The sequence below is a fragment of the Coenobita brevimanus genome, chromosome 54 (genome assembly GCF_032717465.1).
Source record: "Coenobita brevimanus isolate Jiangsu-jjx chromosome 54, ASM3271746v2, whole genome shotgun sequence".
Lineage (NCBI taxonomy): Eukaryota > Metazoa > Arthropoda > Malacostraca > Decapoda > Coenobitidae > Coenobita > Coenobita brevimanus.
The window spans coordinates 23,698,740-23,722,386 of NC_137007.1; the positions used below are offsets into that span (position 1 = coordinate 23,698,740).

Genomic DNA, 23,647 nt, shown 5'->3' on the forward strand with positions numbered 1-23,647 from the left:
ATTATATTTGTAGCACTAAATCGTGAATACAATCCTTGTGGAATGTCTGCACCATTTAATTCTTGCAATTGCAACAAATCATAATGGCCAGTATATGGTTTATCATTTTTGGCTATGTAATATGCAGTTCTAAATATTTTGCAGGTAGCCTCTACTTCAGATTTATTTAAACTGTATACAATATTTTCAAGTCGTTGTTCCTTTGCACTCTGGAGAATTTTAACAGCACTGATGTGTGACTGCATTCTTGAATGAAGCAAACATTTTTTTCTCAAGGATGATAGTTGGACTGATCTTGTGCTGCTGGTGAAAGAAACTGAAACTGAACTCCGTTCTTTGGAAACACTAGTACCTTATGATTTAAATGTGCCTAGATTGGTCACATTAGAGCATGCAGCACACCCAATTTTTCCGGAATCAAACACAAGCCACGGGTAAGCCTTTTTCATATCTTCCCACATCTCAGCAGTCCAAATTTCAGGTCATGCAGATGATGCAACAGCAGACTTAGTGGTATCATGTTGTCCCGGGAGAGTCACTTCACTGGAATATGATGCAGCACAAGTACTAGTAGTAGCTTGTGGACTTACTTTTCTGCACTCAACACCACTTGCCGAATTGCTTGCACAGTTTTCTGTTTGTTCTACTACTTTTTTCTTGGTAAAAAATGACTGTATTAAAGTCTGTTTCCTTTTTTCACTCATTTTTGAGGCGTGCGCGTGCATTCACTACGTGACTTGTTGAGTAACTAATTAAAACTGGCATCGCCACAGTATTGCTCAGCACTGCATGCAGTGTTGACACGTGCTGACTGCTAACTTGCTGAGTATGCCAGATTTTTCCAGAATTTACATCATTTTAAATATTAAAATAAATTTCTGCTGTTTATTAAGGGAATATATTATACCAGCAAATTAGAATAAGTTAACAGTATATAAATATGCAAATTAATATAAGACAGCCTGTTTTTATTATTTTACCAGATTTAATCATTTTAGGTATTTGGCAACCGAGGATACTAACGTCCAAGTGAGGGGAGCAGTGGCAGCCGCTGGCCAATAAGAAAGTAGAGGGACCGGCTATTATTTTTGTGAGTTTTTTCTTTTTTATGTTTATTTATTAACCCTTTCAGGTCTCCTAGCCGCTACACTCAACCCCGTGCTATCGCGCATTCAGCTATTGTGTTTATCTGCTATCCCGCACACATCAAATGCACAACCATAACATGCTATCATGCACCCCAAGACCGCTATCACGTGTCAAGTTTGAAGACAGGCTCTGCGAAACTTATTTGCACGGCACTTCATACGAGGTTTGCTGAGGATACGATGGTTAATCGGAACAGTAATGTGGTAAAATTGCTGACGATACCACGGGCATTTGGAATGCATCTGAACGGATTCCTGCCGAGGATACGACGGGCAAAACAATGAACAAAACCCATTCGACTCGAAAGAATAAAGTATATCGTACTACAGCACTGAAATTTAGCCTAACACTGAATACTTATTAATACTGTATTATAGAATAAATATCAATCATTTTGAAACCCATATAAAGAGTTAATATTTCCTATGCCGAGAAAACTGTGATGTCGATAAAGTAATCACGTGTTTACAACTGAGACGGGGCCCTGGCAACAGTATGAGGAATGTGTGTGATAGCGTGCAAGTTTTGTTCCACTTAAATCTTCCTCAGTCGTTCCTGTTACGATGTACTGTGTGATACCCCCTTTAGCTGTGGACACTTAAGAAATCATGGAGACAGCTAAAAAGATCTGGTGGCAACTAAGCCACTCCCAAGCCTTGGAACCCATCAAACCACCCAAGCCTTAATCCTTATAAATGTTTGATGGCCTTTTATGTTGTTTATTTATTCATTATACTGTTATTATTAAAATAATAATGCTTTATTTCATGTTGGAGGAGAGATTGGCAGGAAATCGCAGGCAAAAAGTGGTTAAAAGTTAGAAAAATGGGCCACCGAAAAACCAATTAGAAATTTTTCCATTGTTCAGTTCAGCTATCGCATATTCAGCTATCACGCGCGTTTGCTGTGAACAATTAGGCGCGATAGCAGGGGGTTGAGTGTATAGTGGCTTTCTCGGTAGGGGTCTCCTAGCCACTCCTGTGGCAGCATATTTAGGCATGAATGAAAACTGCTGCATGAGGCTGGTGAATGAAATAAGGATACGAGCCTGCTTCTAGCAGGCATGAGCAGATCATAATATTTTAGTTTAAACAGTCTGGGAAGAGCTAATCATGGTGGGTGGTTGGGTTGCACATATTGGTTTTATTATACTGCTGATCTGGGAATATTTTTACTATTTAGCTATCAGACAGTTCATTTAGCAAAAGAATATTGTTTGCAGTATATTTTTACTACCATCATCCACTCACTTGATGTAGTGCTGCCTACTACTTCCTCAGCCTTTATCATTCTTTTTCTGTGCCTGCCCTCCTCTCTTCCTATTTCTCCCATCTTTCCTGTCACTTCTCATTGCTTTTCTTTCCTTTACAGGTGGCTTTACATTGAGTGACAAGCCTAATGGTTTCCTGTAAGCCAAGAAACCATTTACAACGCTGGGTGGTAACCACATAACCAAACAATTAAGTGCTCCCTACATGTCATCAAGTGGGTTGGTGGAGGGTTAGTGCCCCTTCCTGTAAAACAAATAACTCAGAGTCAAATGGCCACCCCTAACGGGATTATGGCATCAGGCAATAGATAGACAGATAGATAGATATTTTTACTGCACTGGAGGATACATAGCTGTCACCTCCCTTGTTTTCGTTTCGTTTTTAAAGGCTCCAACATGCTTGCATGTGTCGGCCTTGGTCACCTAATGGCGGCTCTCCATGCTGTACGATCCATTGCAGCCTCCCTGTTCAGTCCCTTAACCCTGAGGTCACACTTAATGACCTCGTCCCATGTCTTTCTCGGTCTACCCCTCATAACCCCACCCCCAATATTAACACTTCTCACCTTCTTCACCCAATTATCATCCCCCATTCTCTCCACATGTCCAAACCATCTCAATCTACCTCTCCTCATCACAACACCAATACACTCCAGTCCCATCCTACCTCTCAACTCTTCCATCGTAAACCCAGCCCCTCCAGGCCTTGGACGCAGGGACTCACTGCACATCCACCTAATCATTGTCATTTCTGTACGTATGAGCCAGCGAGTATCTTCCTCCTTCACTGCCCAGGTCTCACTACCATACAGCATTACACTCCTAACATATACTGCATACGAAGACCCCTTAGCAAGTAGGGAGAGTCCTCTTAATGTCAGGAGAGGCAAGAGCTCCCTGAACTTCTTCCAACCATTTCTCACCCTAGCCACAGAGCTAGCTCCAGCCCCACCTCCAGCACACAACATGTCTCCCAGATAACAAAACTCTTCCACACACTCAAGAAATTCACCAGCAAGTTCAATCCTCTCACGTCTGACAATCTCCACCTGCTCACCCCGACATGCCGTACACATAAAATCAGCATTATCTCGCAGTCTACCTCTGATACCACTACATCTCTTATGCACCCATTTATCACACACACCGCACAAGATGGAATTACTTCCCACGCCCTTGTGGCAAACTGCACATGGCCACTCTCCCTCGTCTTTGACAGTACCGCCACCAACCCTAGATATCATCACTTTTGTTTTATCTGCATTTACCCTTAACCCTTGTGCCCCATACCATCTCTCCACTTCCTAAACCTTTCCTCCACCTCCCTATCGTTCTCTGCAATCAACACCAAATCATCAGCATACAACAACCCACGGGAGTCCGTTTCTAAAGTCATGTGAAAGGGCTTCAAGTACCATGATAAAAACATGGGACTCAAGACTGACCCCTGATGCACACCAACATTCACAGAAAACTCATCACTCAAATCTCCATTCACTCTTACCTGGGTGTGAGCACCCACATACATGGCCATAACCACCCTAACCAGCCACTCCTCCAAGCCAAGCTTTCTCATTGCCCACTTCACCACCTCTCTAGGGACTCTGTCAAAGGTCTTTTCCAAATCAACAAAAACAAAATAAAGATCCCTTCTCCTACCAATATATTTTTCCTGAAGCTGTCGAACAATGAATATGGCATCAGTGGTCCCCCTACCTGGCATAAACCCAAACTGCATCTCATCAATATTCACTCTTTCTCTAATCATGCCTTCTAAAACTCTCTCCATTACCTTCATTATCTGATCTCAAAGCTTTATACCTCTATAATTTCCTCTTTCCAGGGCATCACCCTTCCCTTTATACACATTTACAATTACACTCTTCAGCCAATCATCTGGGACAACACACTCATAAATAATCCTATTTATCAGGTCAGTGACTAAACTCACCCCTATATCGCCTGAGGCCTTCAGCATTTCGGGAGTCAACCCAGACAAACCTGCTGCCTTCCCCACCCTCATCCTGCCTATTGCCTCACTCCTCCATTTCATATCCCCCTTTCTCCACCCTCCTACCTCCCACCAATTCCCACCCCTCTACCTCCCACCCTTCCACTTCAGGGAGCTCTTGCCTCTCCTGACATTGAGAGGGCTCTCCCTACGTGCTAAGGGGTCTTTGTATGCAGCATGTGTTAGGAGTGTAATGCTTATGGCAGTGAGACCTGGGCAGTGAAGGAGGAAGACATACGCCGGCTCAGACGTACAGAAATGACAATGATTAGGTGGATGTACAGTGCATCCCTGCGTCCAAGGCCTGGAGGGGCTGGGTTTACAATGGAAGAGTTGAGAGGTAGGATGGGACTGGAGTGTATTGGTGTTGCGATGAGGAGAGGTAGATTGAGGTGGTTTGGACATGTGGAGAGGATGGGGGATGATAATTGGGTGAGGAAGGTGAGAAGTGTTAATATTGGGGGTGGGGGGTTTTCAAGAATACTCCCCTAGTATCCCTGCTTGTCGTAAAAGGCGACTAAAAGGGTTGGCGGAGGGTTAGTGCCCCTCCCCGGAAAACAACTAACTAAAAAAAACAAACAAGAAGCCTCGGACAAGGACTGACCAAACGATGACGACCCAGGACCAGACAAAGGACTTGGTAATGAGTACATGGAATGTAAGAGGAGCGAATGATGAGGTGAAAGAGAGAGAGATTGTCCAGGTGCTTGAGGGTGCGAAAGTGGATGTATGTGGAATAACTGAAACAAAATGGAGAGGAGAAAGCGTGAGAGAATGGGAGTATGGATGGGGTATATGTGCAGGAGTAGATGAGAATGAGAGGGCAAAGGAAGGAGTATGTATAGTTGTGAGTAAAAGATGGAAGAAGAGCATAAGACAGTATGGATCAGTTGGGTCAAGGATTGTGTGGGTAAAGTTGAAAGTTGGAATACAAATGTGGGCGATTGTGTGTGTGTATGCGCCAACGCAAGATCGTGCTAGAAGAGTGAGAGAAGAGTTCTGGACAAATGTGGAAGTGTGCATGGAAAAGTTTGGAAGGAATGAGAGAGTGTTTTTGATTGGTGATATGAATTGGTAATGTGAAGGTGGATGGAATAGTTGGTGAGTGCGGTGTGCCTGCTGAGATAGATGAGAATGGGAGTGCGTTAGTGGACATTTGTGCTGGGAGGGGGTTGGTGATAGCCAATACCCTCTTCAGGCATAAAATGATCCACGGGTATACATGGCGAGTAATGAGAAGGGTGGGTGGTGAACTGAATGAAAGGAAGGCAATGATTGATTATGTGTGTGTGGATGAAAGGATGCGAAGATGTGTAAAGGATGCAAGAGTGTATAGAGGTTGGGGGAGTGGACTCTCTGACCACTACTTGGTGGTGGCCAGAATTAGGATGCAAGTAAGATGGAGGAATAGAAGAAGGGAAAGACGAGAGGAAGGAGTAGTTGCAAGGAGAGTGGAAAGGTTACAAGAGGATGAGAAAAAGGCAGAGTATAAGAGAGAAGTGGAGGAATGATTGGGCAAATACGAATTGGAGCAGATGGGAGACGTGGAAGGTGTGTGTAAGATATTTACAGAAGAAATATGTGCAGCATGTGATGTGGTGTGTGGAAAGAAGAGAAGACGGAGGGGGGTGCAAGGAACAGCGTGGTGGACTGAAGAGGTGAAACAGGCAGTGGCACAAAAGAAGAAAGCATACAATGAATGGATGAGAAATAGGGGTGTGGAAGAAGTTGAGAGGCGGAAGAGAGAGTTATATGTGGAAAGAAAGAGAGAGGTGAAAAGATTAGTAAGAGAGAATAAGAAGAGAGTGGATGAGGAATTTGGAAGGAATTTGAGTGTAAAGTGGAGGGACTGTAAGAAAATGTTCTGGAGAGAAGTGAAAAGAGTAATACAGGGTGGAAGTGAAGTTAGTAGGGGAGTGAAAGATAAAAATGGTAGATTACTAGTGGGGAAGGGAGAAAAAGTGAGCAGATGGAGAGAACACTTTAAGGAATTGTTGAACATACAGGATGGAAGTAATGCGAGTATAAGTGGCTGGGGAATGGCTCGGAGAAGGAGGGAGGTGAGAAGACAGGAAGAAATCAGTAGGATAGAAGTTGTGGAAGCAATGAAGAAAGTTAAATTGGGGAAAGCCCCAAGAATTGATGGAGTGTGTGGTGAAATGCTGAAGCATGGGGGAGAGATAGTAGTAGAATGGATGTGGAAGATGTGCAGATTGGCCTGGGAGGAAGGTAGAGTCCCGAAGGATTGGAAGTCAGGTATAATTATTCCCTTGTACAAAGGAAAAGGGGAAAAAGAAGTGTGTGGTAATCATAGGGGCATTTGTCTTCTTAGTATAATAGGAAAAGTGTATGGTAGGATACTTATAGACAGAGTTAGAGAAAGAACAGAGAAAGTAGTTGGAGAAGAACAGGGAGGCTTTAGGAAGGGAAGAGGTTGTGTAGATCAGATATTCATTCTTAGATCTTTAGTGGAAAAGTTTCTAGAGAAGGGAAAGAAGTTGTATGCGGCTTTCATGGATTTGGAGAAAGCATATGACAGGGTGGATAGACAAGGATTGTGGAAAGCGTTAAGAATATATGGAGTAGATGGGAAGTTGTTGAATGCTGTGAAGAGTATGTACGATGGTGCGAATGCTGCAGTGCGTGTGGATGGTGAATTAAGTGAATTTTTCTCTTTGACAGTTGGTTTGAAACAGGGATGTGTCATGTCTCTGTGGTTGTTCAATCTGTACATGGATGGGGTAATAAAAGAGGTACAAGGTAGGGTAGTGGATGTTGGAGTGGCCCTGGTGAGAGAGGATAGTGTTTGGAAACTCCCTGTACTGTTGTTTGCAGATGATACTGTGTTGTTGAGTGAAGACGAAGGGGAGCTGCAAGTGGATGAGTTTGAGAGAGTGTGTAAGAAACGGAATCTAAAGGTGAATGTAGGGAAGAGTAAAGTGATGGTCTTTGAGAGAGGTGAAGTCAGTGAATGAACAGCGAGGTTGGATGGTGAGGAATTGGAAAATGTGAGTACGTTTAAGTATTTGGGTAGTGTGATGAGTAAGGATGGAGGTTTGGAGGGTGAAGTGCTTGAAAGGGTACAGCAGGGAAGAAAGGTTGCTGGTTCCTTGAAAGCAGTGATAAGAAACAGGGAAGTGAGCATGGAAGTGAAAAAGTTACTACATGACAGTATTGTGATACCAACTCTAACATACGGAAGTGAAGCTTGGACATTGTTGGAAGGACACAAGTCAAGAGTGAGAGCAGTGGAAATGAGTTATTTAAGAGGAGCCTGTGGAGTCACGTGGAGAGACAGGCTGATGAATGAGGATATAAAGGAGCGTTGTGGTGTGGATGTGGATGTGATAGGAAGAGTTATGAGGAACACACTGAGGTGGTTTGGCCATGTGGAGAGGATGGAGGGTGAAAGACTGACGAAGAGAGTGTATGTGAGTGAGGTGGAGGGGGGAAGAGGGAGGGGGAGGCCGAGGATGAGATGGAGGGATGGGGTGGAGAGGTATATGAGAGAGGGGGGTGTGAGTTGGGAGCAGGGCAGTGAAATGGCGGGGGACAGGGCGACTTGGAGGCGATTTGTTTGTGGCCACCCCAAACGGGATTGAGGCGTCTGGCAATAGATAGATAGATAGATAGGTTATGAGGGGCAGACCGAGGAAGACATGGGACGAGGTCATTAAGTGTGACCTTAGGGTTAAGGGACTGAACAGGGAGGCTGCAATGGATTGTGCAGCGTGGAGAGCCGCCATTAGGTGACCAAGGCCGACACATGCAAGCATGTTGGAGCCTTTAAAAACGAAAACAAAACGAAACTCTCCCTCCAATTCCCCACCCGCTACTTCCTTCACTCTCCTACCTCCCTCCGATCCCCCACCCCTCTACCTCCTACCCTCCACCCTTTACTCTCCCTCCAATCCCCCACCCCCTGCCTCCCGCCTACGCACATAGCTGCCGTGTCACAGGCAAGCAAGAGATTTCCGCGCTGTATGTCCACCACCATCCAATCCTGTCTTGCCCCATGAGAAACACAGGAGCCCGGGGCTAGGCAAGTTGGTCCTGACATTTAAGATGAGAGACCAGCCTCACTCATCCCTGAGTGGCATTACATGAACAGTAACCCCAACCACCCCTTGGATATAAACCTTCACCGGCTCAATCCAATTGGATTGCTGTAATTACCCACTAAACCACCAGGTGCCATAATTTGGTTATATGGTTACCACCTAGCATAGTAAATGGTTTCCTAGTGTACAAGAAACCATTAGGCTTTTCACTCAGTGTAGAGTCACCCATAGGCAGAAGGAAGAGGAATGAATGAAAGAAAGAAGGAAAGATAAAAGTGGGAATGTAAAGTCACCCGTAGGCAGAAGGACGAGGAAAGAATGAAGTAAAGAAAGACAGAAGAGGAAGGAAGGAATGGAGAGAGGAGAGGAAAGGGCAGACACCCGAGAGCAGCACTACATCGAGTATGTATCAATATTTATTAATTACCTGGGTGTTAGAGTGCCTGAGTGAGGGAAATAATTACAGATTTATGATTTTAGGTTTCTAAGGTTGTTTCTGTAGCCTTTTATACACGTACCATGCATTTATTTGTTACCAGGCGGACATACATGTGCAGTGAGTGTTGCCTTTTTCATTGACATATGATTTTTTTTTTTTTTTTTTTTTTTTTTAATGCGAGGAAGAAGGAACCAAAGGCCATGAGCCCGCAGTAACAGTCCCCTCCAAGAGAAAAACAAAATACAATAGAGAGCCAAATTCAAGATCCGATCATTCTGAGATGCCTGGACACACTGCGCTTGAAAGACCGGAGATCATAGGCAGGAGGAAATACAGACAGAGGGAGACAGTTCCAGAGCTGACCTGTTGCATGAATGAAAGACTGGGAGTAACGGTTAACTCTTGCATTAGAGAGTTGGACAGAAAAGGGATGAGAGTTTGCTGCCAGACGGGTGCTACGCGCCCGTCGTAGAGGTGGAGGAATGCAAGCAGACAGTTCAGAGGAGCAGTGACCATTAAAGTAGCGATAGATAAGAGATAAAGATGCAACAGTGCGGCGAAGAGACAGAGGTTGAAGGGAGTCAGTAAGAGGAGGAGAGTTAATGAGACGAAAAGCCTTTGACTCCACCCTATTGAGAAGAGCTGTATGTGGGGAGCCTCCCCACACATGAGAGTTGTACTCCACACAGGGGCGGATAAAACCCTGTATAGAGTCAACAATTGTGCAGGGGTAAAGAAAGAGCGGAGTCGGCTTAGCACACCCAATCTCTTGGAAGCAGATTTTACAAGAGATGCAATATGATCTTTCCAAGATAAGTCCCGAGTAAATGAAACCCCAAGCATGTTCAAGGATGATGCAGGATTAATCTGAATATTATTAAACATTAGTGGGTATACCTGTGGAAGATTTTGTCGGGTTGATAGGTGTAAGAACTGAGTCTTAGAAGCATTAAAGACAACCATATTATTTTTACCCCAGTCAGAGATATGAGCCAAGTCAGACATTAGGTGTGCCATAGCCTCATCCCTTGTTTCTTGAAGTAACTGTTGAGATGGGCGTTGCGGGAACCGAATGGAAAGGTGAAGGGTGGAGTCATCAGCGTATGAGTGGATAGAGTTAGATGTACAGCTTAGAAGATCATTGATGAATAAAAGGAAGAGAGTTGGTGATAGGACAGAGCCCTGAGGGACCACTGTTGATAGATCTAGGAGAAGAACGATGGCCGTCTACGACAGCAGCTATAGAACGACCAGAAAGGAAGCTAGCGATGAAGGTACAGATAGAAGGATAGAAACCGTAGGAGGGCAGTTTGGAAATTAAAGATTTATGCCAGACTCGATCGAAAGCCTTTGAGATGTCAAGTGCAATGGCAAAGCTTTCGCCAAAGTCCCGAAAGGAGGATGACCAGGAGTCTGAAAGGTAGGTGAGAAGATCGCCAGTGGAGCGTCCCTGTGAGACCCATACTGACGATCGGAAAGAAGGTTGTGATAGGAAAGATGCCTTAAAATTTTTTTATTAAGAATTGACTCGAAAACTTTTGAAATACAGGACGTTAAAGCAATTGGACGATAGTTGGAGGGTTGGGAGTGGTCACCCTTCTTTGGGACTGGCTGAATGAGAGCAAACTTCCAGCAAGAAGGAAAGGTACAAGTTGACAGACAAAGGCGAAATAGTTTGCCTAGGCAGGGTGTAAGCACAGAAGCACAGTTTTTGAGAACAACAGGAGGGGACCCCATCAGGCCCATATGCCTTGTTAGTACTGAGGCCAGTAATGGCAGAAAATACATCAACTGAAGACATTTTAATGTCAGCCATGAGGAAGTCAGAGGGGGAAGTGATGGAGGAACAGCACCGGAATCGTCTAAGGTGGAATTGGAGGAGAAAGTCTGTGCGAAGAGATCTGCTTTATCAGTAGAAGAAATAGCTACAGAACCATCAGAGTAGAAAAGAGGAGGGAAGGATGATGAGGTAAAAGTTGTTAGAAAGATTTTTGGCAAGGTGCCAGAAGGAGCGGGAAGAATTGGGGTTGGAGAGTTGAGAGCATTTAGAATGGATGAAATTATATTTAGTAGAGCGAATAACAGACTTAGCACGATTCAGTGAAGAAACGTAAATATTATGTGATTCAGGGGTGGGTTGGCTCCGGTACCTTTTTGCAGGCCTTCTCCTTGTTGCGGACAGCATTAGAACAAGCGTGATTAAACCAAGGCTTTCTTGCGTTAGTCAAAGGATATGAGAAAGGAATGTATGCTTCCATGCCCGAGAGAATAACCTCCGTAATGCAAGGCACACTCAGATGGCTCACGGCCATGGAAGCAATAATCATTCCAGGGAAAATCAAAGAAGTACTGCCTGAGGGCCTCCCAGTCCGCAGCTCCAAAATGCCAGAGGCAGACGTTTCCCTGGAGGGTCCGCAGGCCGTACTGGAGCGATAGGACAGGTTAAGGTAATAAGGTTGTGATCGGAGGAGCCCAACGGAGAGAAAAGATTAACAGAGTAAGCTGAAGGATTAGTTGTGAGGAAGAGGTCAAGTATGTTGGAGCTCTCTCCAAGGCGGTCAGGGATACGGGTAGGGTGCTGTACAAGCTGCTCTAGGTCATTAAGGATAGAAAAGATGTAGGCTTGTTCACCAGGTGGATCCGTGAAAGGAGAGGAGAGCCAAAGGTGGTGGTGAACATTGAAATCTCCAAGAATGGAGATTTCAGAGAAAGGAGAAATGGACAGAATGTGTTCCATCGTAGAGAAGTAAGATAGTCGAAGAATTTTTGATAGTCAGTAGAATTAGGGGATAAGTAAACAGCACAGATATATTTAGTCAGAGAATGACAGGAAAGCCGAAGCCAGAGAGTGGAGAATTCAGAAGAATCAAGTTCAGGAACACGAGAGCAAGATAAGTCGTTGCGTATGTATACACAACAGCCACCTTTGGCTTTGAAATGAGTATAAAGAAAGTAGGAGGATACAGAAAAGGGTTTGCTGTCAGTTGCCTCAGACAGCTGAGTCTCCGTTAGAAAAAGAAGGTGAGGTTTAGAGGAGGAGAGGTGGTGCTCAACAGAGCGAAAGTTAGATGAAAGGCCGCGAATGTTGCAGAAATGAAGAAGAAGAGAGTCAGACAGTGGTTCCAGGCACCTCGAGTCGTCACCGGGAGAGGGGCAGATGGCGGGGGCATTTATGGTCCCCCCCCCTGGGGACTCCGAGGCTAGGTGAATTGACGCCATTTTGGTAAATTTTGAATAGGAAGTGTAGTGTGTACTGTGCATGTAGTTTGGTGAAGATAGATAGAGAAATTTGTACTGGAGAGCATGCTGGCCTACTCTCTGTGTAACTGAGACACTGAAAAAGTTCAGCAAAGGGGGATGGTCAGGAACTAGTCCTGAGGGCTATATACTTCATGAGTTTCTCACATTTCCTGGTTATACTAATAACACTGTCAATTTTGAGAAATAAATATTTGATCACTGTCCCTACTGCTGCCTGTAAGTACACAGGATGCTATAGTTAGCAACGATAAAATAAACATACGTACATACAAAAGGCAAGCTTGTAGGCTTACCCCCATGTCTTCACCCCCACAGCCTTGGACAGTACTAAGCAAAATAAGAGCAAAGTAAAATAAATTAGTCAGTAGTAACTAGTAAGTAAGTGATAGTTTTATATGGATCTTGTAACTGTTTTGTTTGTTTTTTGTAAACATCTCAAGAATCATTCACAAATCATGTGAGAGATAATGTACATATGTTAGTGCACTGTTTTTTATGGAAAAACATGGAAACAAACAATGCAATCATGTCGCCTACACACCAAGAAATCACCTACTCACCGAGATGGCAATACTCATCACGCTACCACACACCACTTGCTAGGCAACTTCCCATCATTTTTGCAGCACTTCTATCGTGAGCAGAGCTCTAATGTTTTACAGGCAGATGTGTATTACTTCCTTGTGCATGACTATGATACCTTTTTCTTTATTTGCAAACCCTGACTTGAAAAAAAAAAAAAAAAAGCATCTCTCAAACGTGACCTTGGGACCTATTTGAGACCTGAAATGGTTAAGTAATACCCATGAATACTATAATTCCGCAAAATCACAATGCCTCGAAGTTTATACCCTAGCATTACCTCAGCAACTTAACTAAAGGAAAAGTAAATGAAACAGTTAATGATTCTTTTTCATATTTCTTTTAGTGGTAGAAATTAATTTAATTACATTAGAGACAATCGTAAATTTGGATTTTTTTTAAATAGTGAGGGAATGCCATTCCCCCTTACTCCCCCTCCCCAAAAAAGTAAGGGAATGCCGTTCCCATGCGTTCCCACAGCACTACATCACTGTCCATTGTAGTCATATGTGGGATCACTACAGCTGTCTGGGAAAAATAACATAGTGCACGACATGCCTACAACCCACTAAAATACACCTGTGACGTTTCACATCCATCCATCAAATAGCCTAGGAGAAGTTAGCGGATAAACAAACAAATAACTGGACATAAACAGAGGCCAAATGTCTCGCATCGGTATATGACAACCTGACAAAACTCATCCTGATTTGCAGGTGTCATCAATAGTTATAATAATAATAATAATAATAATAGCAGCAGCAGCAGCGGTGGCGACGGCAGTAGCAGTAGTAGTAGCAGTAGTAGTAATCACATGTTATTATGCATGATACAAAGGTGGACAAACACCGTAATCTCTCTGATAAAACACGTGAACACAGCTGTGACATATGAAACCAACCAGTGTCATAATACGCTGTAATGGTAGGGTTATAGTAATACCAAATTAATGTTTGACAGCAATCCAACCTTCTGTCATGGCAAACAGATTCTGCCTAGCGTCGACACATGCTATTTCAGTGTTTGTCCTCCTCTGTATCGTGCCTGATAATATGTCATTATTATTATTGATATAACTATGATGACACCTGCAAAGCAGGATGGTAACTGTTTTGCCAGGTCGTCATATACTGATGCGAGATATTCGGCCTCTGTCTATGTCCAGTTGTTTGTTTGTTTGTCTACTAACTTCTAGGCTATTTGATGGATGTGTGGGTTTTTGTATCATAATATATCAGAGCTCCATAACATAGGCACGTTTGGGTCTGCAGCTTTTATATGTAATGTTGGGAATACTGCAGATCTATGCTGCTGTTGTTGTTATTACTGTATTATTATTATTTTATTATCACCCACCTTCAGAAGCGGCAGTGATAATGTTTTTTCCTGCATCTGTGTGTGTGTGTGTGTGTGTGTGTGTGTTCATACCTAATTGTATCTTTACAGTAATGAGTCAAGCTCGTACTGCCTCGTTTCTAAAAAAAATTTTTATAGTACATATCCTTGAATTTATGAATTGTTTTGGTACACACTATTTCATTTGGTAGTGCATTCCACTGATCAACTGCCCTATCTGGGAAACTAAATTTCCTTATGTCTTCATCGCCTCTCTTTTTATGCAGTTTTTTGCAGTGTCCTCTGGCTGACGCATACCCGTATGTTATGTAATCATTTATGTCTACTTTCTCCTTCCCTGATATGCATTTGTATAGTGTAATCTTGTCTCCTCTTTTCCTTCTCTCCTGTGGTGTAGGTAGATTCAGTTTTTCTGGTCTTTCTTCATGGCTTAGATCCCTTAAGCTTGGTACCCATCCAGTAACAGCCCTTTGAACTTTTTCAATCTTATCTATGTCTTTTTGAGATGAGGATTCCAGATTACTAACGCATACTCCAAGGCTGATCTGATAAATGATGTTATTATCTTTTTTAGCATGTCTTCATTTATGTACGTGAAGGCTATTCCCATATTTGCAAGCAATCTGTTTTTTTTTATTGAGGCGAAGATGCACATGACAGGTTGATGATGAATGGCTGAATGCAACATGTCCGAAAAATATTTACTAACCCAAATTTCCTCCTCAGATATTTGTTGTCAGTTAATAATGCTAGATTATGAAGAAATGTTGCATTCAGCCAATAATCACCAATCTGTCTAGTGCATCTTCACCTCGATAAAAAAAACTGAGTATAGGTCCTTCTCTTTTTCTGATGTGTGTAGAATTTTGCTTCCTAACTTATAATCCCAATCAGGTCTTTTTCCACTGTTACCAAACATGATTACATGACACTTGTCCACACTGAATTCTATTTGCCACGTATTGCTCCATTCATAAAGTGTATTTTATTCTTCTTGTAGCTCTTTACATGAGTTTGTTAGTAATTCTCCTTTGTATTTTTGCATCATCAGCAACATACTTAGATAGCTTTCATTTCCAATGTTACTGTCTATATCATTTATATACACTAAAAACATAACTGGTGCCGGCACTGAGCCCAGTGGAACTCCGGAAGTCACTTCTGTCCATAATGAGTAATTTCCCCTTAGTACTGTTCTCATTTCCTTTTTTTTGAGAAAATCTTGCATCCAACAATGCAGTTTGCCTTCTAGTCCTCCTTGATGGTACAGTTTTCATAAAAGTCTTTGGTGCGGTACTCTGTCAAATGCTTTCTTGAAATCTGAATAGATACTGTCCACCCATCCTTCTCTGTTCTGTAATGTTTCTGTTACTCTATAATAGTGGCTCAACAAATTAGTAACACATGATTTTCCCTTTCTGAAACCAAACTGTCTTTCTGTTATCATATTGTGTTCTTCTAGATGATTTACCCAAACTTTTCTTATATGCTTTTCTAATGCCTTGCTTACAACACTGGTTAGTGATTTTGGTCAGTAGTTGAGTGGATTATGCATATTCCCTTTCTTGAATAAGGGAACAATGTTTGCTTTCTTCCAAATGTCAGGTAGTTTATTTTGTCCCAAGGATTCCTTGAAAATTAAAAATAATGGTTTACTTAACTCCTTTGCACATTCATATAGCACCCAACATGAAAATTCTTCAGGGCCATTTGCTTTTCCTTTGTCTAATTTATTTAGCTCCTGTATTTCTTTTTCTGATATTTGTATATCTGGTAGTGTGTGTGGACATGCATGTTCTATATAATCCCTCTCAAAATTATTTTCTTCTGTAAAAACTGATTGGAATGTCTTATTTAGTGCTTTACTACTATCCTTCTCTTGTGTGTAGGTGATCCCCTCATCTGTAATGGATTGTATTTTATCTTTTAATTTGGTTTTGCTTCTGATGTAGCTGTAAAATAGCTTCGGCTAATCACTACTTTTATTTACGATGTCCTCCTGAAACTGTTTTTGGGCTTCCCTCCTTATTCTTGCATAATCGTTTCTTGCCTGTTTATAGTTGTTATATGCCCTCTCACTATTGTGTCTTCTTTATCTATTCCACAACAAATCTCTTTTTCCTTTTGATTTTTTACATTCTGTCTTAAACCATTTTTTTTTTTTCTGCTTCTTTGTACTGTGGGATGTACTTCTGGACTCCTATTTCATAAAGTTAACAGAATTTTCTATATATAACATTTAAGTCTTGTCCTCTAAGCTCTTTCTCCCAATCTATTTCTAAGAAGTATTTGTTTAGGTTATGATAGTTGCCCTTTTTGTAGTTCAGGCTCTTTTTGTAACTTTCATTACTATTAACTATGTCATATGAAATCCTGAAGTTGTAACTTAATACTGCTTGGTCACTTTTGCTGAATGGAGGGTGATACGTTATATTGTCAATATCATTTTCTTGCCTAGTAAATATAAGGTCTAGTACTGATGGTATGTCAAGTCCTCTTTTTCTGGTGCTTCCTTTTACATGCTGTGTTAGGAAAAACTGCACAAGGTCCAGAAGCTTTAGTTCCCAACAGCTTTCCTGGCTTTTTATATATAGAGTATTCCAGTTTATATTTGTATTGAAATCACCAGTTAGTATAATTCTTTCATTTTTCTCCTCCATTCTATGTAGTAATGCTCTTAAACTTTAGATTGTTTTCTCTGCCAGGTCTTCATATTCTCCTTTTTCCCAAATGTTTGATCTGGGTGGCATGTATAAATCTGCCACAATTACTTTCCCTTCAGACATACTAATCTCTACTGCAATCAGTTCTGCCTGTGAGGGTACATCTAGTTCTATTTCTTTGACTTGCAGATTTCTCTTTGTTCCTCCTCCTTTTTCTAAGTTCCTATCTCTTCTCTATATATTGTATTCCTCTAGGTTTAGAGTATCGTTTGATATCCTTGGTGTTAATTTTGTTTCAGTTAGGCAAACAATATGTGGTTCCTTTTCTTTGATATAATAGTTTATCTCTAGTAATTTAGATACTATTCCATCTACATTTGAGTACATCAACTTAATCATTTTGTTTACATACTTGTCATGACTCGGGCCTACTACCTTTCTCCTTTTTATTCCCTCCTGTTTATGTACCACTTTTGAACCTGCAGTCCAATTACTTTGTAAAAAGCTGTTCTTCTCTTCCTCTGATCTTTCCTCATGCTTTGTTTTTGCCTCCTCCCTCTTCTCTTTTAGTAATCCAAGTTCCTCCTGAGTTAGGCATCTCTTTATCCATACATTTTTGAAGTCCTCTTTTTCCATAATTTGTTTGCATTTTTCAGTATTTCCTCCATAGTGTTTACACTCTGGCAGGTTACCTTCAGGGACCTTGATTTATTTCTCTCATATTTCCCTAGCCTTTTGTGTTCCTCTATGTCTTTACTACAAGTTTCCTCAGACACTTCCTTCAAGATGTTCATTACATTTGCCATCTCCTTTTTGTCTCTTGAAATCGTGTTTCTTATTTCTTCCTCCTCTATACCAGTGATTACTACAGATTTGTTGATGTCTGCTGAATCTTTGACCAATTTTGGATTGTTTTGGATTATTTTCTTCACTTCCTTTTTAATGCTTTTTTCTTCAACTCTTGTTTCTAAGTCTTTCCTTACTTTCACCATTTCAGCGTATGTGGTTTCCACATCATTTTTGCAGCTTTGCATCACTTCATTTACCTGGGTTATCTTCTCCTCAATATCACCACGATCTATCAGAGTGCTTGCCTGCCTTATTGTCTCTGTATCATTTCTGAACTCTTCCAGAATACTCTCATGGGTGACAACTGTGCTTGCCATTACACTAATCTTCTTTCTAAGTGTACCCACCTCAACTGATAATTCATCAATTGTTGTGTCTTTCTTATTAATCTCCTTTACTAAATTTCCATTTTCTTCCTTCTGCATGTGCAACTGTTTTTTAATTTCATCTATTTCACTCTGAAATGCCTTCTCTAGTCTGTGCACTCGTTCTACATGTTTATTATATGTCTCCATTTCCACAAGTTCCTGATAGAAATCATTATCCTGCTTTTTACCTTTGTCCCTTTTCTTGACTCCTTCCAAAGGTGATTTCCTAAAGATGGTGGCCATCTTCTGGTAATAACAGAATGCTTCTACTTACAGTTTTGCATTCCTCTCTATCGGAGACAAAACAGTCAACACTGAATCAGCTGATTTGCTTGTTCGGCATTGCTGCCTACTTCGTTGTTTTGTGTTGTTGGAACAACACTTTTACTTAAACTTCCTTTTTTTTCTTTATATTAGAACACTATTTAGTTGGACCTAGTACTGAGCTTGACTCATATAAAGATAAGCGGGCCTAGTTTGCCCTGGTGTGGTGTGGAGCGATGCGCGGCACATCTTCTCCTCTCGTGTGTGTGTGTGTGTGTGTGTGTGTGTGTGTGTGTGTGTGTGTGTGTGTGTGTGTGTGTTCCCATTATATCTCATAAATGGCTTGAGCTATCAACATGAAACCTTCAGATTATCAAGATATGGCCAAAATCTTGGATGAGTTCGAAAATGGACACTCGAGGTCAGGGTCATGGTCACCAAAATAACTGCCAAAGGTCAACTAGTTTTTATCTCCTGCCTTTAGCACCATTATATCTGATGAACGGCTAGTGCTATCAACATAAAACCTTCATGGTATCAAAATATGGCCTAAATTTTGGACTTGGCAAACAGCATATTCTGGCGAGCGATTAGCATTCGGCTCCCAAAAGCCTCTTTTTTATTAATGCATACCACATATATTCACCAGTAAAGGGTGAACAACAGGCCTGGTGGCCCAAGGATGAGGTGAGGGGTAATGTGGTTTCGGAGCTGAGGAGGAGTAGAGTCCATGGTAGGTAGGAGAAAGGGGGGTGCAACTGGGGTAGTGGTGCAGGGTAAGTGACCAGCTGTCGACGGTGGGATAGAGACAATGTGGTTAGCAGATACAGACATAAGGACAATCATATGTATTATTACAGTAAAAGTCCAATTCTTCGGCATCCAATTCCCCGGCAAATCTGACATTTCGGCAGTTTTGAGAAATAGTCCCATTTACGAAAATCTCTGATCGTTCGGCAGATTTTCCGATTTTTTTCATCAGTCTTGAAATTCTCCATGAGTCTTTAGAGCCTGTACAGGACCTTCTACTGCTGGGGACTTCTTCCAGCAGTAGCAGACTCCAATCAACCCCTTCTATTGTACATATGTAAATAAGGAACCTACTATAAGTTTAGGTAAGTGCAGGTGAACTTGTAGGCCTACTGTACCATTACATTTATATATAGTATGTTCACTAATTTCTTTATTTTTCATATTCATGTATAGTACTGTATTCATTACAGTATTGTACAGTATCAAACAGTATACAGTACTCTCTCCAAACACATTTGTAATGATATGAGTAGTGATGATAGTGTTCACCGAAACATATAAGGTACTGAGTGGGTAGGGTTTTTGATAATTCGGCAATTTTGATTTTTTGGCACTTGCCTGGTCCCATAGATGCCGAAAAACCGGACTTCTACTGTATACAGATTTATAGTGGAGTACTGGTAGGAGTCGCAGTGGTAGTAGGAGGACTACTGGGCCTTGGGATAGGCTACTGCCCCCGAGATATAGGCCCTGAAGCCTTTGCCCAGAGTCGCACACACACACACAAAAAAAAAAAAAAAAAAAAAAAAAAAAAAAAAAGTATTGTGAGGGAAATTAGACACAATGGGAAATGGGGCATTACAGTAGTAGTGGCAGTGCCAGTAATGGTAGTAACTGATTCAGCAGTCTTGTGCTAATGTTGTTTGTGTGGGAGTGATGATGTGAGGAATAATGTAATACAGTAGGGATTATAAGACCGGATGACTAGAAACCCCCTAAAGAATATGACAGCTCACAGTCCGAGGACACCAGAAGTAATAGTAAAAGAGGCAGAGACTCAAGGAAAATAATGCACGTATGAGGTGAAGCAATAGTTGAGGCCTGGATAACGTGGCGTAGCACGATACTACAGCTGTATCTTCGTTGTCTCATAATATTTTGTGTCGTTTGCATCTAATTTCATCTTGTTATAGTAAATTATTGGTGAATGCTCTCCACTGCCCATCACAATGTGGTGTATTTGTCTATATAAAATAACTGCAACATTTATAACCATCTGCACAGCTACTGTGGGAATCAGCATTAAATTCACAATCATTCTCAATTATAGCTATAGACAATCCAGGAATAACATGTTCACAAAAATTATCACTGCAGTGATAATGACCAGTCAACGGGCTCGTTGCTTTACTGTATTTGTATGATGAGGATCCAAAACATACGGGTCGTGTCTGGATCAGTTTCACAGGACACCATGATAACATAGTAGTCTAAGTTATAATATAGGGTATTTATGTTACGAACGCATAATGTTTTGCAGGTGAATAGCATGGAAATGTTTCGAATCCAATGTCATTAGGTTTCTCACTATTTGCCTCGTAGCTAAGTTCCAAACTACCACTCACGGTTGTCCGTTAGCCTGCCCTCTCTCTAACCCTGACTTCCACTTTCTTCCACCGAGGGGGTTACAGAAACTTTGGTGCGTGGGTGTACCTGAAATCTAATGAAAAATAATTATTTTGGGACACTGATGGAAGAAACACCATCTTTTGCTTTTTTTTTTTTTTTTCCTACTTTTCTTGCTCATTCTTATCATGGTAATCTTACAACTCTTTCTTCATACTTCCTTAGCAATACAGTCTTTTAAGTTTCCCATATCATTTCACTCCCATTTTCCTAGCTGGCCTTTCATATATCCTTTACCTTTCATCTTAAACTGATGATGCAGTTTGCGTATGAGGTTTGGTGTCTGTACTCACATGAATATTAATTCTCCATGTCACACACAGACAGAGTGATAAGTGGCAAAACTGAGGTTAATTCCCAGCACTTAGTGTTACAACAGACTAACGACAATGCAATTTGTTAATCTACTTTCATACTGATGAAAGGATGGACTATGTTCAAGTACTGATAAATGTCTGATATGGTACCAGTAATTTTAGTTTGCAGTTTTGCAGGACAAACGCTTGAGTCACCTATCCTTCCTTCTCAACAGCAATCAGCTTACTCTCACCTACATTTGCTGTCACATCTTGCTGCTCATGACATGCATAGGATTATCCACATGTAGAGTACATTCAACTTGAGTAACTTAGGCTATCAAATCTAATACAACAAGTATTTTACTTACATTACCAACCTGATATGTCATTATATGAACAGGTTGGGGATGGATATGCCACTGTGGGGGTGGATGTGGAGGTACCATGACCATTGGTTGGGAAGTGCTCGTTGATAGATTCTGAGGTTCATTCTGTGGACAGTAGATGGTAAATAGGCATCACTCCTTTTTAGCACCACTCATAATATTGATCAGCTTGAAATGAATTTTGGAATAATGAAATTAGTTGCATTATATTACCATTGCTTATGCAATGTGGGACCAGGCAACCATAATTTGACCACAAAGATATGAGTCTTTCTTTCTTTCATTCTTTCCTCCTCTTCTGCCTATGGGTGACTGTACACTGAGTGACAAGCCAAATGGTTTCCTGTACACCAGGAAACCATTCACAATGCTGGGTGGTAACAATATCACCAAATTATGGCACATGGTGGTTTAGTGGGCAATTATGGTGCTTTAATTGGATTGAGCCTGTGCAGGTTTCTATCCAAGGGGTAGTTTGGCTTTACTGCTCATGTAATGCCACTCAGGGATGAATGAAGCAGGTCACTCTCATCTTAAATGTCAAGACCAACTTGCCTAGCCCTGGGCTCCTATGTTTCTCATGAGACAACACAGGATTAGGTGATGATGATGATTATAGTATGGGGGGAGGAGGGGAGTATGAGCTGAGTAAGAAGCATACCATATTTAATCACCATGATGTCTATGAATGTAATGTACAGTCAATCATAAAGAAACAACACCCCATGAAAGAGGTTGTAGAAGTTGTGGCCTGTCAGTTCAGTCCATGGTGTGTCTGGCTTAAATACTGTACTGGGAGATGGTGTCCAGCAAAAAAGACAGATATCTAAAAATGCTGAAGGATACATTTCTTAATGATTGCTAATGACTCAGCCAGCACAATCATGTAAGAACTATATACGTTTAATATCACCCGCATCACCATCTTTGGCTTCTTTCCTCTTAGAAACCACCGATCAGGGGATGGCTGTGAGGGAAATGCTTCCAGGTTACTTTGCTCTCATAAAACACATACTAACACTATTCCTCTTCTTCCTACTCTCTCAGCAGTATACTACTCGTTCTCTTTTGCACTGCATTGGGGCGGCCTCTACCATTACTCTCCTTGATCTTACTTTCACAAACTTTCTTTAGTACCCTATGTGGATCCTTTGGATGTCCATAATATCAATATATTCCTTGTAATCCACTCAGTAATTCCACATCTACTCCTATGGATCTTTTTTTCATTCCATAATAACCATAAATTTCATTATTACTTAAACCATCCATCATCATTATGCTTGCAGCTGTTCTGAGAGTGTCATGTCTACAGCTTGTAACCTAGAATGTTCTCCATCACTCATGGCACAGGATCCACTCCTATACCTGTAAAAAAAAAAAAAAAAAAAAAAAAAAAAAAAAGGGGGGGGATTCTTGGTTCTCTTAACTTCCATACTAGTCATCCTACTTTTCAACACACAAGAAAGCTCTTTAATTACTCTTCTCCACTGAGGTAATCGCTCCTTAACCTCACCCTACATTTTGCCATTTACAGCACAAAATATAGCTCTCAAATATTTAAAACCACTGACATTCTCTAGGATTTTATCTCCCATTTGAATATACAGTTCATTGTGTTTCCTCTCTACTCTTGTACTGTCTGCCAAATCTACAGTCAATTATATCCTTTCACACACCCTCAGGCTACTTTTCTTCAGGTTTATTTTTAATTTTCTTTTTGTGCAAACTCTGTCAAACTCATTCATTACCTTCTGCAAATCACTCTTACTTTCCTCTGCCACCAAAACACTGTTGTTGAAATACAGGCAGGTTAAATGACTTGATTCATTACTATTTAACTTTAATTATCTTCCTATAACTGTTCTCACTTCCAATTCCTTGATCAATCCATCTATATACCATATAGAGTGAACAACCATGGTGATACAACACATCCCTCTTACATCTACATTAATGCTACACAGATCTCACAGCTTCAGCCCCACCTTCATACATGTGGCACTATCCTAATAAAAGGATTTTGTTGCTTTCAATGAACTGCCCCCTACAACATAATGTATCCTATATGCCTACTACCACAGTCTTTCCCAATTCACCCTGTCATAAATGAAACATTCAGCTTCATACTTTTTTGCAATGTACCTCTCAACAGAAGTCCTCAGTCCACCAAGTTCCTCACCTTTGTTATCTCTTGTTACACTACATATCCTCTCTAAGCACCCTATCATACACCTGTCAGTATCAACT

At 41.3% G+C, this 23,647-nt stretch overlaps 1 protein-coding gene across 1 annotated transcript in view; it reads right to left on the reverse strand.

Moving 5' to 3' along the window:
- Window positions 1–23,647, reverse strand: part of LOC145400932 (uncharacterized) — an 80,388-nt gene that overhangs the window by 42,489 nt on the left and 14,252 nt on the right. Inside the window, exon 2 of the mRNA XM_080273297.1 lies at window positions 21,389–21,502. Coding sequence (XP_080129423.1) covers window positions 21,389–21,502 — 114 coding nt within the window. The remainder of the gene's footprint in view (window positions 1–21,388; window positions 21,503–23,647) is intronic.